At 43.7% G+C, this 18,221-nt stretch overlaps 1 protein-coding gene across 1 annotated transcript in view; it reads right to left on the bottom strand.

Annotated features, from left to right (window-relative positions):
- The window catches only part of GXYLT2 (glucoside xylosyltransferase 2), an 81,024-nt gene that overhangs the window by 6,986 nt on the left and 55,817 nt on the right, over positions 1 to 18,221 (bottom strand). Inside the window, exon 5 of the mRNA XM_030885603.2 lies at positions 5,116 to 5,288. Coding sequence (XP_030741463.1) covers positions 5,116 to 5,288 — 173 coding nt within the window. The remainder of the gene's footprint in view (positions 1 to 5,115; positions 5,289 to 18,221) is intronic.

Below are 18,221 nucleotides of genomic sequence, written 5' to 3' on the forward strand. Positions count from 1 at the left end.
CATCAGCTTTCTTCACTACATTTGCTTATTCGCCCGCTTTGTCTTCAGCGGTTGTGTCGGGAAGGTGAGCATCATAGAATGCCAATTTAATAGAAGAAGGTATCCTTGCGTTGAGGGAGTACTTGAGTGGAGGCCCAATGTCCTTCTGCTACCTTAATACTAAACCTATAAATATAGACTCATAGATCTATTGGGTCAATTGTTTCTAAGGGCTCAATATCCTCCTCTTCTGGATCATCAGCCCATATGTTCCCATCCCATGTTTCGGGGTCCCAAATTTTCTCAATCAATGCTCTCACTTTGGTTTCAGACACTGCTCTAGATCTGCAATTCAGCTGCCGTTGTAATTCAGCCACTCGCATAATGAGACTCTGGACCTGGTTCTCAGCAATGTCAGCTCTTTTGCTAGAGGAGAGAAGGCTCTCCTTTGTAGCACAGGTGGAAGTTTTCAAATCCGTTAGTCTGCGCCTGAGGCACACTTTTGAGGCTCTGGGACCATCCCTCTCCTCAATCACACTTTCCATTGTAAGAAGGACCAGCCAACCAACTTCTCTACACTTGTCATCCTTACAAAACTCCTGGAAAATACCACACATTCAGAGCCTCTCCTTTAACCAGCACCTCATCTATCAGTGGTGCCACTTTATATATTGTCTTTTCTACTTCACACCATGGATTAGTAGGAGTAGCAGACTCATCCATGCTTTGGGGTGTTGAAGTAGCATTACTAGTGTTAAGACTAAACAGGCTGGAGAGCCAATTTAAGAAGCCCATATTTATGATTTTATTTCTCTAGAAGCACTCCTGACCCATGGAATCATAAAGTTGGACGTGCGCAGCAACACTCCATTGTTAAATGAAGTGGTATATATGAGATCGGGCCAAAGCAGGACCTGAAGGGACAAGTAAGCTGCATGAAGAAGTGGCCCAAATGCCCACAATGGGGCTGATTGGTCCCCGTGATGGTAGAGGGCAAAGGAAATACAGAATGGATAGTAGTAGAAGGTAGTCTACCTATCAATTATGACCACGTGATCAATTGCAAAAGCGAGGTTTGTAATTGTCAATGTATTTTATTTTTATGTGCTTACTGCATATCTTTCCTTTGATCAGGTATAATATATCAGATACAATTGGACTCAGTGTGTTTTCATTTATATGTATGATAGATGATTGATGATAAGCGTGATTTCATCAATGTCCGGAAATTATATAAGTATATATGGCTAAAGAATTGTGTACAGGTTCCAGGTTGGCAAGGGGTCGATTGAGGTAGTTAGTTTATTGTGCCAGCCTGGCCGATAAACACAAGTGGGGTTAATTGAAGGGCGGAGAGATAAATGGCTCGGTGAGCCTCGCCTTTCGTCTCTTGCTCTTTGATCATCAGACCAGTGTGCAGCTGCCTTGCTTGTTCTGTGCCTCAATTTACAGGCTACACTGCCTGTGGGACGCCTAGCCTGTGGACTGTGTCGCTGTAAGTTGAGGTCCCTTGAAGACCACATGATTGAAATTTACATCTCTGGAGCTGGGGACTGACAGTTGGTGACCTACCTTGCTATTTGCTGCTGTGCTGATATAACCTAGCTCTCTCTACAGAGGAAGACCTGGCAGCCCTCACGACTTGAAGGACTGCTAATGTCTTACAACTCTCTCATGGGAATGAGTTGCACTGAGCCATTTGTACTGCTTTATAATTTAACTGTTCATTTCTTGTGCTATATAACTATCTTTATAAATATATATATAAAATTATCAGCAATCTGGTTTTCTCTCTCTAGAGGTGATGGTGGTGGTCGTGGTGGTGATGTGTCCATCATTGCGATTGGTTCCCCCTTCCTCCCCTCCTTACTCCTTCTCTCCTGGTATTGATATTCCCATTTTTGTTCCTGAGGGGTTTTTCTGATCTGGATTCCTTATGTTGTGAGCTCTTATCTGTACCAGTGTATAGCCCCCAGTCCTGCGCGAAGTGGAAGGCAGGACTGGGGTCATGATAGTGGGGGGTGAGGAAGCCTCAAGGAACCAAAGGAATATTGTGTGTTTCATTGGTGCTATACTGCGCCCTGGTTGACTCATCCCTCCCTTGTGACCCTTCTCTGAAGGGATGTCCCATTGTCTACAGATGGGTTTTAGGTATCTGCTCCGACCCCTCTTGTTCTCAACAATATTTGTTTGGGGTCTTCGTATGCCTGTTTCCTGATCCTGTTAACACCTCATGGTCAGATAGGCTGGTGTGCTTCTTCCATTTGGCTTATTGCTTCTCTGCAAGATGGACGCTTGTTTAAGATCAAGCCTTTCTTGAAGGTAATCAATCAGTCATCAAGCTCGGAAGCAGCAAGGCCCACGTGAAGGAAGCACACCAGCCTATGCAACCATGAGGTGTCGAAGGGATCAGGTATAAGGCATCATCAGAACAAAAAATCTTACTATAGTGAATGATGTGGGGAGTGCAGAGTGGAGACCCAAAACCCATTAGTAGGCCACTGGAGATCCCCTTGCAGAGGGGTCTCGGGGAGGAGATGAGCCAGACAGGGTGCTATGTAACAACGGTGAAAAATACAACTTTCCTCTAGTTCCTGAATGTTTCCTCCCCGCTCCCACTATCATGACTCAAATTCGACCTTGCAAGTCTGGCTAGACCAGAGGAGGTATACTGGTACAGATAGGAGCTGAAAATGCAGGGAATCCAGGGCGGATGAGCCCTACAGGACCAGTGGTGGTAGTGGCGAAACAGGGAGGGTAGAGGGAGAGTGGGTAGGAAAGAGGGAACCAATTACAAGGAACCATATGTGACCTCCTCCCTGGGGGACGGACAACAGAAAAGTGGATGAAGGGAGACGTCGGACAGGGAAAGATATGACAAAATAACAATTTATAAACTATCAAGGGCTCATGAGGGAGGGGGGAATGGGGAGGGAGGGGAAAAATGAGGACCTAATGCCGGGGGTTTAAGTGGAGAGAAAATGTTTTGAGAATGATGAGGGCAATGAATGTACAAATGCGCTTTACACAATTGATGTGTGTATGGATTGTGATAAGAGTTGTATGAGCCCCTAATAAAATGATTTAAAAAAAAAAAAGATCAAGCCTTTAAGACCCCAGACACTATATCTTTTGATAGCTGGGCACCATCTGCTCTCTTCACCACATTTGCTTGTGCACCCATTTTATCTTCAGTGACCATGCTGGGAGGGTGAGGATTGTGGAATGCCAGGTCATTAGAACAATGAGTTCTTGCATTGAGGGTGGGCTGCAACAGAGGTCCAAAGTCCATCTATTACTTCAATGTATTTTCCATATCAATATGTGTGCATAGGCCAATACCTGTATTTTAATTAATTAGTATATTTACATATGTACACACTTATGTTTATACCTCTCCTCTATCCATAGCTTACAAAGCATTCTTAGACCTCACAGTGTAAAAACAAACAAACAAACAAACAAAACCAGGTAGCAGGCCAGGTTGGCCCAAGTTCACTAACCTCCTGCTCCATGTTTTGGAATTGCTGTTTCCAAAGAGTGAGCCCTGAAAGTCAGCTTTGCTGGTTTTTACCTGGCAAACTCAAAAGATAACGTGGACTGAGGCTTTTCCAAAAATGTGGGGTGCGCGGCACTCGCAGGTAGCAATTGGTCTGATGTTAGGTGGTGAGACAAAAAGGAAGTTCTGTCCATCTTGGATTTAAGGCAAGAAGATGCAGGTGGCCGATGACTTACAAACGGGGTTCCGTTCCAACAACTCCACTCTGAGTGGGCTCTGATGTAAGCACAATCTCTCTCTTTTAATTAAAAACATGGTTATTGCCTGCTATACAGCAGTGTTCTGAACAGTAAATAATAGCATGGAACATTTGCCAGCAAACATCTGACAAGATGTACAAGGAGGGGAAAAGATGGAATACGTGTAGTTTGTCCTAACTCAGATACACTGTAAATTGGGGCATGCCCACATTTCTCTCTTCTTTCCTCACCACCATCAAGTTGATGCTGACTCCTAGCCACCCTGGAGGACAGGGTGCACTGTCGCTGTGCGTTTCCGAGACTGTCACTCCTTATGGGAGTGGAAAGCCCCGTCTTCCTCCAGAGGGGCGGCTGACGGTCTCCACCAGCTGACTTTGTCGCTAGCACCCCCATGTGTAACCACGACACGCCCAGGGCACTCATGAAATGGGTAGATCAAGAAAACACAAGTCAAGCTTGAAATAAGATTCCTTTTGGATTCCAAACAAATCAGCAGAAATAAGATCAGGGGCGTTTCTGAGACTGTAAATTGTTACATAGGTGGACAGTCTCGTCATTCTTCTGTGGAGCAAAAGGTGGTTTGCATTGCTGACCTTGTCTAACCAACAACTAATAAATGGCAAAGGGAGGGTGTTTGAAAAAACCAGGCCCATTGCCACTGAGTTGAATTCAGACTCATCGCTTCCTTAGAGGGCAGAGTAGAACCTATTAGAGTAAATAAAGAGCCTGCTGGTGCTGTGGGTTAGATGATGGGATGCTGCCTGCAAGATCATAGGTTCAAACCCACCAGTGGTTCTAAGGGAGAGAAACAAGGCAGTCTGGTCCTATAGAAATTTCATCTTAAACGTTACATAGGGCCACTATGAGTAGGAATCAACTCAATGGCCGTGGTCTGGTTTTGGGTTATTATGGCAATGGCACAGGGTTTCCCTCTGTGATGTGGAATTTCAAGTAAATTTCTTTAAGTTAAAAAAAATAAAAGAATAACTTATTTGGAGATAATAAGTAAGGAGAAAGGAGCCCTGGTGGCATAGCGGTTACGAGTTGGGCTGCAGTCCCCAAGGTCAGCAGCGTGAAACCACCAGCCGCTGAGGGAGAACGAAGGGAACGTTAGCGTCTCGGATGCGCAAGGGCAGTTCTACCCCGTTCTGTTGGGCGCTGTGGGGCGGAAGCCACTCGAGGCAGTGAGTTTGGTTTGGTGAACTAAGGAGTGGCTCTGGTGAAGAGTGGCAGGTGGCTGTCGTGAATGTAGAGTGAGTGGAGTGGGGGCATCCTGATGCAACTGCAAGCTCTGGGGGAAGAAACCAGTCGACCTTCCAGAGGACGGGTGACAAAGCCCCCGTCTGCTTCAGGTAACCAAGGCAGGAGCACACTTACATCCCGTATTGCTTCATAGAGCGCTTTGAAAGTTGGCTGCTTATCATCATGGTAGACACCTCGGTTCCCATGCAGGACAGACACACCTTCTAGCTCGGCCTCTTTGCAGTTGCTCCCATACATGCAGTGGTCGGGGCGGTAATTCCAATGGCAGGGGAACACATAGAGACACTCTGGAGGTAATAAAGAGAGATGTATGTCCACAGTGAGTGCCAGCTTCCGTCTTATGCCCAGAGAGTAACCAAACAGCTGTCCAAACCATCTACAAGCACCAGACTTCATTAGGTGATTCATTGCCCCGAGATGCAATTTCATGACATTTATTAAACTTCTGAAATCAGGATTTGAAGGGGTATGCATTAGGGGTATTGTAACTTAAAAAAATTTTTTAAAGTATATCTTTCTCAAAAAACAGCTTCCCTGAAATATAAACCATACAGTTCACTGATTTAAAGTCTGGTTTTTAGCATATTCACAGTATAATGGAACCATCACAATCAGAGGGGAAAAACACCCAAAACCCTCCCTCCTTCCACACCCTTTCCACTACCCCATAGCATCTATGTATCTACTCCAGTCTCCGTAGTTTGTTTATTCTGGCTATGTTACAGAAGTAGAATCAGATAAAATGAGGTCTTTGGTAACTCTTCTTTCACATAACATAACGTTTTTAAGGTTCATAAATGTAGTAGCATGTATCAATACTTTGTATCTTTTTATGACTAAGTAATAGTCCATTGTATGGATATATGTGGCATTATGTTTATCCATTCATCCATTGATAGGATACTGTAAACGTCATACAAAAGAAAGGTCATTCAGCATCGTGGACAAGAAGATCAAGTAGCACCACAGGCAGCTGGGTCCCAATCCCAACTGTGGCACTCAAAGACAGTGAAATCAGGGGTCTTCTATAACACGAGGATTTTATTGGATGACTGAGTAGGAAAATGCATGTCCAGTGCCAAAGAGTGCTAGGCACACAGCTGAACTCAAGAGTGTCCAGAGCTCCAACCATAACCAACTCTGCACCAAGTGATGCTAAAATGGGCAGACTTGGCTCACTGCCATTGAGGCAATGCTGGCTCACAGCCACCCTGGAGGGCAGGAGAGAACTGCTCCCCCGAGCGTCAGAGACTGACACCCCTTACAGGAGTAGAAAGCCCCGTCTTTCTCCAGAGGAACAGCTGGTGGTTTCCAACTGCTGACTTGGTAGCTTGCAGCCCCACGTATAACCACTACATCCCGGGGCACCTCTGAAATGGACACATTCAGAAAACACAAATCAAGCTTGAAGTAAGATTCCTTTTGGATTACAAACAAATAAGCAAAAATGAAATAAGGGGGGGAGGGGCACCCACCAAAAGAACTTGACTATCGAAGAAAAAAAGAAAGGAAGAAAACAAACACATTCAGAAAAACAAAACAAAAACAGAGAAACCAAACACATTCTTGGTGTGTGTGCCCATGCGGATGTGTGTGCTTTTGTATCTCTATCTAGTGGTTTTGACCAGCTTTTTGGGTGACCCCCCTAAGGAACACCTGGTAGTGTCTGGAAGGAGACATTCTTGCTTGTCACAAGAAGGGTTGGATACTATTGATATCTATTGGTGGCTAAGAAGAGAAAACAGGCAGATAGATAAATATCTTATAATGCACAAGATTCCCACAGCAAAGGATTATATCAGTAGGGTCAGGGTGGAGAAACTGTTCTAATTCTACTGAACTCAGAAAAATCCCCTTTACTGACTCCAAACCAAACTCCGTGCCATCGGGTCAATGCTGACTCATAGTCAGAAAGCCCCCTGTGGGTTTCCGAGAAGGTAGCTGTTTACGGGCGTAGAAAGCCCAGTCTTTTTCCTGAGGAGCTGCACCACGACACCACCAGGGCTCCTCCAACACTACACAATTGGTAATAGATTCCAGGGCCTCTGGCTTCGTGGTTCCTCAGCTTGATTCCTTTACAGGCTGGGATTAGAAGAGTTACAGATCCAACGCATCTGCAAATATATGTCCTCGATCAGGAGAGAGCCTGGGAGGGAGCACAGGGGGATCAGAACAAATCAATGTCCTATTGGAAAACCGACTTATGGAGGTGCTTGCAGGGGGGCAGAGGACCACTCCTTAGAGATTTACTAGAGATTACTTCAAGATCAAGGCTGAAGACTAAGGCCAGCACGCAGTGCCCCCTGGTAGAACCTTCCATCAGATTCTTAACTGTTCACAACACAGTATTCGATTCTCCTTCTCCCAGGAGAACTTTATTCCACCGTGATTTTTACCTCCACACTCAAGACACGGGCATTAGGCAGTACAGAAGCCTGCTCATCCTGATGCCATGACCGAGATTTGAATCCCAGTTTTTCCATGTAAGACCGATATGACCTTTCTGCACTTGAGCTCTCCCAGGTCTGAAAAGGGGGTTGGTGGGACAAGAATAACTGGAAGTCCTGGTGGCACCAGAGTTAAGCAGTGGACTGCTAATCACAAGGTCAGAGGGCCATTCCATGGGGAAAAGAAGAGGCTATCTGCTCTCATAGGACGTATAGTCTTGACAACCCTATGGGCCTGTCCTAAAGAGCTGCTGTGAATCGGAATAGACTTGACAGCAGCCGACACTAGAGTGGTGCAAAGGTTAAGTGCCTGACTGCTAGCTGAAAGGGTGGATCTTCAGGCACATCCAGAAGCACCTTAGAAGAAAGGCCTGGTGATCTACTTCTGAAAAACCGGCCATCGAAAACCCTGTGGGGGTTAACTCTACTCGCACACTCATAAGGTCACTATGAATCAGAATCAAGTGGACGGCCACTAATCTGGGATTTCTAATAGGCTGGCTGTGAGCAGTAACTGAGTAAAAACATTAAAAGGTTTTGAAACAGTGCCTGGGATATAGTAAGTTGCCCACAGTCCCACTGCTTCCTCTCATAAGCTAAAGGTCCCATAGCACTCACTTAGAACAGCCATCTGGACATCTACGTGCACCACCATTTACCTGGGTAGCTGTTAACACTCTCTGCCAAGTAAACGGTCCAAGAGCCCATCTGTATCTTTGTAGATGCAGCAATCGTTTGAATGTACAGATACGTGCAGTGGGGACACAGCAAATACAGGGAAAGCCTTGCTGCTGCCTTCATGGGGGACAAGGTTTGGTGATGAATGGCTTTGTCTGTTCCCACATAGGCTAGGGCTTCCCGACAGCAGACAGGAGTCTCTTCTATAGCCTCCTTGGAAGACTGAGCCCAGTGAGACCAAAAACAGGAGAGGTTTTTCTGGAATATGATATGCTTGGGTTCAAATACGGCTTCTATTGGCTTTATAATGTTGGTGTGTTACTGAAACACTTGCCATCTATTTAGAAGTCAGACTATTCCAAAAAATCAAACCAGTAGCTGGATAGTTGATTGCAACAGATATCGACCCTTTGTAACTACAGCCCTCTCCCCACCAGAACACCCCCCCCCACCCTTGTTCCCAGCATTTCCATGGCTGTAAATCATAACAAAAGTTAGATGTTCTCCCTGCAAAGAGATTGGTGGTTCAGTTAACAGCCAAGTTCTGAAACAACGAATCAATCACCAGGCCTCTCTTAGAAGCAGTACAGGTTGTCCAGGTTTGACGCTCAGGTTTACTGCACATTAACTGCTGCAAAACAGTCATCTCAAACCTGCTAGCAAGCATGATGATGGTGCAGGGCTGGACAATGCTTTGTTCCGTTATATGTCGGCTGCCAAAAGTCAGAGTTGGCTTGATGGGGGCAACAACAACCAGCTGACACCTCGTGGAGGAGAGTCCAATCTCTTAGTGTCACTCTTTTGAGACTGAACACAGAACCTTGCTACTGGTTGTATGAACAGATGCAAATTACATCACTTTTCTCCATGCCTCAGCTACAACGGGGAGAATAAGCACCCAGTAAATAGGCTGTTGCTATGTGCACTGAACACTAAGCATTGTGCACTGCGCATCACAGCCCTATAAAACAGAAGAGACTTGCCCCGTAGTGTTTTCAAGGCTGCAAAAAAAATATTTTTTTAATCATTTTATTGGGGCTGGTACAACTCTTATCATAATCCATACATACACTTACTGTGTCAAGCACATTTGAACATTTATGGCCATCATCATTCTCAAAACATTTCCTTTCTACTTGAACCCTTGGTATCAGCTCATTTTTCCCCTCCCTCCCCACCTCCCCTCCCTCACAAACCCTTGATAATTTGTAAATTATTATTATTTTGTCGTGTCTTACACTGTCTGACGTCTCCCTTTACTCACTTTTCTGTTGTCTGTCCCCCAGAGGGGGGGTTATATGTAGATCCTTGTAATTGGTTCCCCCTTTCCACCCCACCTTCCCTCTACCTTCCCGGTATCGCCACTCTCACCACTGGTCCTGAGGGGTTCATCTGTCATGGATTCCCTGTGTTTCCAGATCCTATCTGTGCCAGTGTACATCCTCTGGTCTAGCTGGATTTGTAAGGTGGAATTGGGGGAGGGGGAGAAAGCATTAAAGAACTAGAGGAACGTTGTATGTTTCATCGTTGCTATACTGCACCCTGACTGGCTAGTATCTTCCTCATAACCCTTCTGTAAGGGGATGTCCAGTTGTCTACAGATGGGCTTTGGGTCCCCACTCCGCATTCCCTCACATTCACAATGATATGATTTTTTGCTCTTTGATGCCTGATACCGGATTCCATTGATACCTCATGATCACACAGGCTGCTGTGCTTCTTCCACGTGGGCTTTGTTGCTTCTCAGCTAGATGGTTGCTTGTTTATCTTCAAGCCTTTAAGACCCCAGACGCTTCATCTTTCGATAGCCGGGCACCATCAGCTTTCTTCCCCACATTTGCTTATGCACCCGCTTTGTCTTCAGTGATTGTGTCGGGAAGGTAAGCATCATGGAATGCAAGTTTAATAGAACAAAGTGTTCTTGCATTGAGGGAGTACCTGAGTGGAGGCCCAATGTCCATCTGCTACCTACCTTAATAGTAAACCTATAAATATATGCACATAGATCTATTTCCCCATCATCATATATAAATATCTTTATACATGTACATGCCTCTATTTAGACTTCTATAAATGCCCTTTGCTTCCTAGTTCTTTCCTCTATTTCCTTTTACTTTCTTCTTGTTCCACTATTATGTTCAGCCTTCATTTGGGTTTCAGTAATTCCTCTCAGTTACATTACCCTTGATCAAGTCCTATCAGGCCTCACACACCCTCCTCACCACCGATTTTGGATCACTTGTTGTTCCCTTATCCCTGGGTTCAGTAACACCATTTCCTTTCCCCTACCTCTCCTTCTCACATAACCCCCACCCCCCAACCATCGGTCCCGTTATTTTCTCCTCCAGATTGTTTATCCCACCTATCTTATCTAGATAGACCTGCAGAGATAATAATATGCACAAAAACAAGACAGAGCAAAACAAAGCAACAAAACCAATGACAAAAAGAAAAAAAAAGAAAAGAAAAGCCTGTAAGTAGTTCAAGTTCTGTTTGTTGACCTGGGGTGCTATGCCCTGGCCCCAAAGTCTATTTTTTGTATTCCCCCGGGACTTCTTTGCTCTGCTCCCCTTGCTGTTCTGCTGCACGTGTTAGTGTTTTGCCTCAGGCGCAATTCCCACAATGTGTCTCCTGTGTTGTCCCCCCTAGGGCTATGGGTCAGTGAAGGATGTTGTGCCTTGTAGTGGGGCTGGCCATATGCTCCTGTCTGTGCATTGGCTTGGTGGGCCAGGATGTGCTGCACTCTCTCTTCCTCCCCCTTCATTGGCTCCCGCGGGCTCTGATCGGCAGCAAAGTTTTTATGGAGCAAGTTACTGGGTCTTGTCTCCCTTGGAGGTGCCACAGGTGCAGCTAGTTGCTGCGTCTTGTCTCCCTTGGAGTTGCCACAGGTGCAAACTGCTGAGCATTTGGGTTTTGGGCTGAGTGCTTATAATCATTGTTATCTTCCTTACTACAGTTTCTTTGTTTTTCCTCCTTACCAATGTTATGCCAAGAACTATTGCACTAGGTTGCTAAAAGGACTAGATGAGATAAACTGAGAGCATCTTACTGGTTTTTAACATATAGTGAGCCCTGGTGGTGTAGTAACCCTTAAGAGAGTAGAACGCCCTGTCTTTCTCCCTCAGAGTGGCTGCTGGTTTCGAACAGGCAGTTTGAACTATCTGAAACCACCAGCCTTTCTTAGGGAGAAAGGTGACCTTTCTATGCTCCCATAAAGAGTTACAGTCTTGCAAACACACAGGGGCAGTTCTACTTTGTCCCATGGGACTGCTACGAATAGGATTCTGCTCAATGGCAGTGAGTTGGTTGTTTTTTGGTCTTTTTTTAAAACGGGGAACATTATACCTGTGAGCAGTGTTTATTCCAATTGCTTTTAGACCTGAAGTTTCCCAGCCATTCTTAACCCTTTAGTGGTCACAGATCTTTGAGAATCTCGTGAAAATCTTAGACCTTGTCTTTGGAAAAGATCAACGGGCATATGCTATAGACTGAATTGTGTCCTTCAAGAAGATATGTTTAAGTCTTAACCTCTAGTGCATGTGAACATGAACTTGTTTGGAAATCTGAGTAGTATCAAGGTGTCTTTGTCAATGCTATCAGTTAGTTCAGCAGGGCATCATACTGGATTTTGGAGAAGAGGTGGAAGTGTATACCCACAAGGAAGATGGCCTTGTAAAGATGGAAGCAGAGAGTGGAGTGATGGATCCACAAGTCAAGGAATACTAGAAACAGATAAGGAGATTACTTGAAGCATCTCACAGGAGCACAGCCCGGCTGACACCGGGGAGGGCTCTAGCCTTCCAGGACTGTAACACAATATGTTTCTGTGGTTTACCCCACCCAGCTCAGGACACTCCACTACTGCACTCTTAGGAAAGGGATAAGCCTCAACCAACCGACTGCCATGGAGTCAATTCCTAAGGGAATTCAACAGGATCAATAAAGAACATTTGTTGACAAGTTTAGGGAGCTGTAGATTTCCGTCTATTGAATCCCAGCTATTGAACCTCAAAACGGATATTGGGTTCCAAATAATTCAATTCACATCTTATACTCTCCTTTCAGAATTCTTCCAGAAAACATAATACATTGGGGGATATAATTTAAATAAGCATTTACTCATCACATTATTATAAAATATCATTGTCCATAGATGATAAGGTGTTGCTCCTGCCCTCAAGGAATTTATGCTCTTTAAAGGACGTCGAAGGAGCCCTGCCGGCACAGTATGAAGCACTTGCAGACCAACCGAAAAGTTGGAAGTTTGAATCTAGCAGCCTCTTCAAAGGGAAAAGACGGGAGAGTCGGCTTGTTCACAGATTCCTGCCTTATCAATTCTATTCTGTCCTACAGGGTCTCTAGAAGATGGACCGGACTCAGTGACAGTGGGTTTCACGGAGACAGTACTCAGTATCACACAAATGAACAAACACCGTGTTTTACTGCAGTTCAGAGAAAGGAGAGCTTATTTCTGGGAGGTGAAATGAGAGAAAGTTCGGAACTTTTGTGTGAACTTGGACTTAAAGTTAAGGAAGAATTTTTGACAGTCTGAAACAGAGCCCTCAGAGTATTTAAGGTAGAAAAAAACCAGCCCGAGCAGAATGAAAGGTTGGAAATCAGAGAGTGTTTTAGGAAAGATAAGCCTCTTTAGTTCTGCTGGGGCAAAGACAATTTCTTTGAAGGTAGAAAGTAACAGAAAAGGGGCCATGTGCATAGACTGCTATAGAATATTCAAAACATGTACCACTCGATTAAGTTGCAAGTAAACAAGTTTGAATCTAACTTGTAGCCAAAAGAAAAAAAATGTTTTTCCTTTGAAAGGTGATGTAGTAGCACATAAACGCAGGGATATGGATGAATTAGGACATGGAATGGGCAGCTCCTGGGGCTTTGAGGGAGGTGACTCATTCATGTCAGCTTTCAGCACTCTGCTAGGATGAGTGTCTTTCTGCTCTTGGGTAATTGCCCTCAAAGCTCTGGTTCCCAGGAGACGGTCTGGCAGGCTTTGCAGGTGTCAGGGGAGAGCAGGGCTCTCAGACTACATGCAATGGGGGAAAGTCAGTCCTGCAAGGAAGCTGGGAACCTTTACCAAAAGAAAGGAAAGTCAACAGTGGGTGGTTAAAAATAACAGATGTGACCCATAGCAAGAGAGAAACTGAAGAGCTCTGGACTCCAACCAAGCGGGATTCATACCAGGTACGCAAAGATGCTTTAGCATTAGACAACTACTCAAAATAATGCAACACATAAATATAACAAAGGAACAGAACCACATGACCATTCCAATCCATGCAGGAAAGGTATTTAATAAAATTCAGTACCATTTCCTGATAAGAATTCTCAGCAAAATAAAAATAAAAGGGAAATTCTTCAACATGATTAAGGGCATATAAAGCCAACAACCAACTTTACTCTCAATTGAGGCAGACTGAAACATTCCCCTGGAGAACAAGCATCAGATAGTATGTCCTTTATCCCCACTCGTATTCACTATTGTGCCAGAAATCCTAGACAGAGAAATGAGAAAGGGATAACAATCAATAAAGAAGCAAGGAAAGTATTTCTCTTTGTAGGTGATATATCCTATACATGGAAAATTCAGGAGACTCTATAAGAAAGCTGCCGAGGTAGAAACGAAGCATGGTACCAATAGAAAAAGTCAGCTTGATTCCTGGACACTAACAAAGAAAACTCTGAAAAGGAAACCAGGAAAACAAAGTCACTGACAATAGCCCCCAAATGATGAAATTTTTAGGAATAAGCTTAGCCAGGGAGGTAAAGACGTGCACAAAGACATCCTGCAATGTCAAGGATAACTTGAAAAACAGATGCTGGTGATGGTGTAGGAGGTTGGCTCTCTCATACTCTGATGGCGGGGTCATAAACTGGTACACCACTATGGAAAGTGGTATGGCATTTCCTTAAATAGTGAGAATAATGATGAATCCATGAAATGTCTCATACCATGGATAAACCTGGAGAATATTAGGCTGAGTGGGGGAAAAAAATCCATCACAAAAGGACAAATATTGCATGATACCATTATTATAAAAAGTGAAGAAAAGGAATTCTTGACAAAGCCATTATTTAATGTTTATCAGTGATGAAAGGGGGAGGGAAGAAAAACAAGTAAGTAGTAGACATGGATTGTCTTGGGTGAAGAGAAAGGTAGTACACAATGAAGGGAAAATCATGACCAAGGCATGAGATGACCCTGTCCTATAGGGTCACTATGACCTGGCATCTATGCAATGTCACTAAGTTTGGTTTGGTATATTTCAACTTCTGGATAAAAGCACTTTATAATTACTGCGCATTATTTTATGTAACTTTACTTTTAAATGATTTGAGAATGGTAGCTTGATTATATTGTAAAATTATATTTACTGTTGTGAAAAAGCTTCCAGATTGTTCTTATGTGACTGTAACACTTTGTAGTTTCTGGCACTCTACACTCTCACCAGTCTTTCATGGTATCATTCTGTCTTTTGAATCAGAAACAGAATAATAAACTTGCGTTAGAAATTAAAAAAAAAAAAAAGAGATGACACTGGGTGGTGTGCAAGAGTAAGGTAATGATGGTCAATACTATTACTAAACATGCAGTCATGCAATGCCAGTAATAACATACATAATTTACAGGCAGGTACACAGGTAGAGTTCTAAGATGAGCAGGGTGAGATGACAAATAGGAATACATCCATGAGCATCTACGGATTTGACAGGATATTTCTAATGCATGTTCATATATGCTGCAAATAGATTCAAGCATATAATAGCGCATACAAGAGGCAAAATTATGCAAATTCCTTAGACATATACAAAGACCTTGAGGAACTGAATCATTGGGCCTGAGGACTTAGAACCATAGTTTTGGCAGGCATCTATATCCATTGGTATAACGCAGTACATAGCAACAATGCTTTACAGCCTCTCTTGATGAATAGTGACTAGATGTTAAAAATTTGTGAGGGGTCTCCACTCTGCACTCCCCCTCATTTACAATGATATGATTTTTTGTTCTTTAATGTTTTATACCTGATCCCTTCGACACCTCATGGTTGCATAGGCTGGTGTGCTTCTTCCATGTGGGCCTTATTGCTTCTGAGCTAGATGGTTGCTTGTTTATCTTCAAGCTTTTAAGACCCCAGATGCTTTATCTTTTGATAGCTGGGCACCATCAGCTTTCTTCACCACATTTGGTTATGCACACATTTGTCTTCAGCGATCGTGCCGGGAAGGTATGCATCATGGAATGCCAATTTAATAGAACAAAGTGTTCTTGCATTGAGTAAGTACTTGAGTGGAGGACCAATGTCCATCTGCTACCTTAATACTAAACCTATAAATATATGCACATAGATCTATTTCACCATCATCCTATACAAATATATTTACATATGTATGGAGTGCAGAGTGGAGACCCAAAGCCCATCTGTAGGTAATGGGACACCCCCTTACAGAAGGGTTGCGGGGAAGAGATGAGCCAGTCTCGTGCAGTGTAGCAACAATAAAACATACAACTTTCCTCTAATTCTTAAATGCTTCCTCGGCCCCACTATCATGATCCCAATTCTACCTTACAAATCCGACTAGACAAGAGGATGTACACTGGTACAGATAGGAACCAGAAACACAAGAAATCCAGGACACATGATTCCTTCAGGACCAGTGGTGAGAGTGGTGGGGTAGAAAGGGGGAACTGATGATAAGTATCCACATATAACCTCCTCTCTGGGGGGACAGACAACAGAAAAGTGGGTGAAGAAAGACGTCGGACAATGTAAGACATGAAAAAAATAATAATCATTTATAAATTATCAAGGGGTCATGAGGGGGGACAGCGGGGAGGGAGGAGGGGAAATGAGGAGCTGATACCAAGTGCTTAAGTGGAGAGCAAATATTTTGAGAATGATGAGGGCAACGAATGTACAAATGTGCTTGACACAATTGATGTATTTATGGATTGTGATAAGAGTTGTATGAGCCCCCAGTAAAACGATTTTTTTTAAAATTGTGAGGGGATTTCTACGATACAATGATTGGTCTCTCCCTCCACGTGCATAGCAAAGCCTAGGACCATGAGGACCTCGGCCTCCCCAACCATGAGACCAAATGGTGGCCAGTTACCAGCAGCCTGGAAAGAAATCACAATAGGAAGCTGTGGGTAGAAGGGGAGAAAAATGTAGAACAACAATAACAAAACAGTGAGGCATGCTGGTCTGAAAGGCTGGTGGAAGCCTTGAGCCTATGGTCCATAGCCACCCTTTAACCTGGAACTGCAACTGTTAGCCAAACAGTAAAAACCCTGGAGTCCCAAGATTAAGGAAAAGACTTAATAAAATAGTCAAACACGTGAGATGAAAAGGGGAACATTTACTCAGACATAAAGCTTAGAGAGTAGTGTGTTAGTCCGGGTTGACTAGAGTAACAAATCCAGGGAGACACTCATATGTGTATCAGAAAGAGCTATATATATAGCAATTATATATATAGCAATATATATAGCAATTATATATTAATAAAACGTCCCAGCCCAGTCCAGATCAAGCCCATATGTCCAGTACTAGTCCATGAATTCTTCTATAGACTCACACAGCACATGCAATGATACCGAAAGCAGGAAGATCCCAGGCCAGGAGGTGAAAAGTCTTGTGGAAGCATTTCAGTGCTAGCATGCGTCTCCATATGTCTGCTCTAGCTCCAGGGCTCTGGCTCCATCAGTGTAGCTCCATGTGGCTTGTCAACAAGGAATGTCTCTCAAGGAGTGAGTGAGTGTCCTGTCTCCAGCGAGCTATTTATCTCCTTAGCACCTCCAAATGAGGTCATCAAACTGTGACCTGATTGACAGGCTAGACTCCACCCCTTCACTCTCCATAGTCTCAAGTTGGCAACAGATTATGTAACTACCACAAGGGACAGGGCAGTGGGACAAATGGAAATGGTAAACGTAGGGAAGAGGTACGAAAAGTACAATTAAATTGTGGACACTTATCAATGTCATGAATCAAAAAATATATTAACTGCTTAGTGGAAAACCACTTTTCTCTGCAAAATTTTACATACAAAGTAAGAACTAAACATTAAGTTTTATGTTCAACTCATTAAAAATATAAGTACTAATCAATTATTAGTCGAAATAATTATTTTTGTAAAAAAAAAAGATGGTATGTTCAGGGTACTTTTTTTCCCCCCATTGCTAAAGAAATAAAACAGTTAATAGTTTTACAATTCCAAATCTTCAAACACTTAACTACTGTAGTTTGTAACACAATATTTTCTCAAGCTAATGTATCTTCAACTCCTGGGTCTTGAACATTTTCCTCTCAATTTTACATAGATAAAGCAGCTCATTAATGGATTCTCAAGGGTTTGAAATCCCTTAGTGACCCCTTTCCAAAAAAACCCAACCTCATTGTAACTGAATCAATTCTGACCCTATAGGACTGAGTAGAACTGCCCCTGTGGGTTTCCAAGGCGGTAATTCTTTATAGGAGTAGAAAGTCTCCTCGTTTTCTCAGTGGAGCTGCTGGTGGCTGGTTTCGAACTGCTGACTCAACTTACTGTGCCACTAGGGTTCCTCGAGTGATCCGACAGGCAGTGACTCTCAACCTTCCTCATGCAGCGACCTTTTAATACAGTGCCTCATGTTGCAGTGACCCCCTGACACCACAAAATTATTTTCTTTGCTACTTCATCACTGTCATTTTGTTATGAATTGGGCGACACCTGTGAAAGGGTGGTTTGACCCCCAAAGGGTCACGACCCACAGGTTGAGAACCGCTGCAGTAAGGCATCCACATTTACACCGAGCCTCTTAGTTATTTGCAAAGTACAAGCTGATTGTTCCTTATATGTGGGATACAAGAAGGCTTTCCCCCAGTTTGTCAGACCTAGGACACTGCTTGCAACACACAGTAAATGATTGTAGCACACTCAGAAGCAAGCTGCTTAGAAGTTATCTCCCTGAAGGCATCAGCCATCCAGCACAATCAAGCACTATTGTTTATCCCACTGTAGATGGGACTCACACCCTACTGAAAAGCATAGTGATTGTTTCCTTGGAGAGCCCACTCAAGGACAACTAAGCTAGGC

The sequence above is a fragment of the Echinops telfairi genome, unplaced genomic scaffold (assembly GCF_000313985.2).
Source record: "Echinops telfairi isolate 266 unplaced genomic scaffold, ASM31398v2 ScPeMD7_31;HRSCAF=116, whole genome shotgun sequence".
Classification (NCBI taxonomy): Eukaryota; Metazoa; Chordata; class Mammalia; order Afrosoricida; family Tenrecidae; genus Echinops; species Echinops telfairi.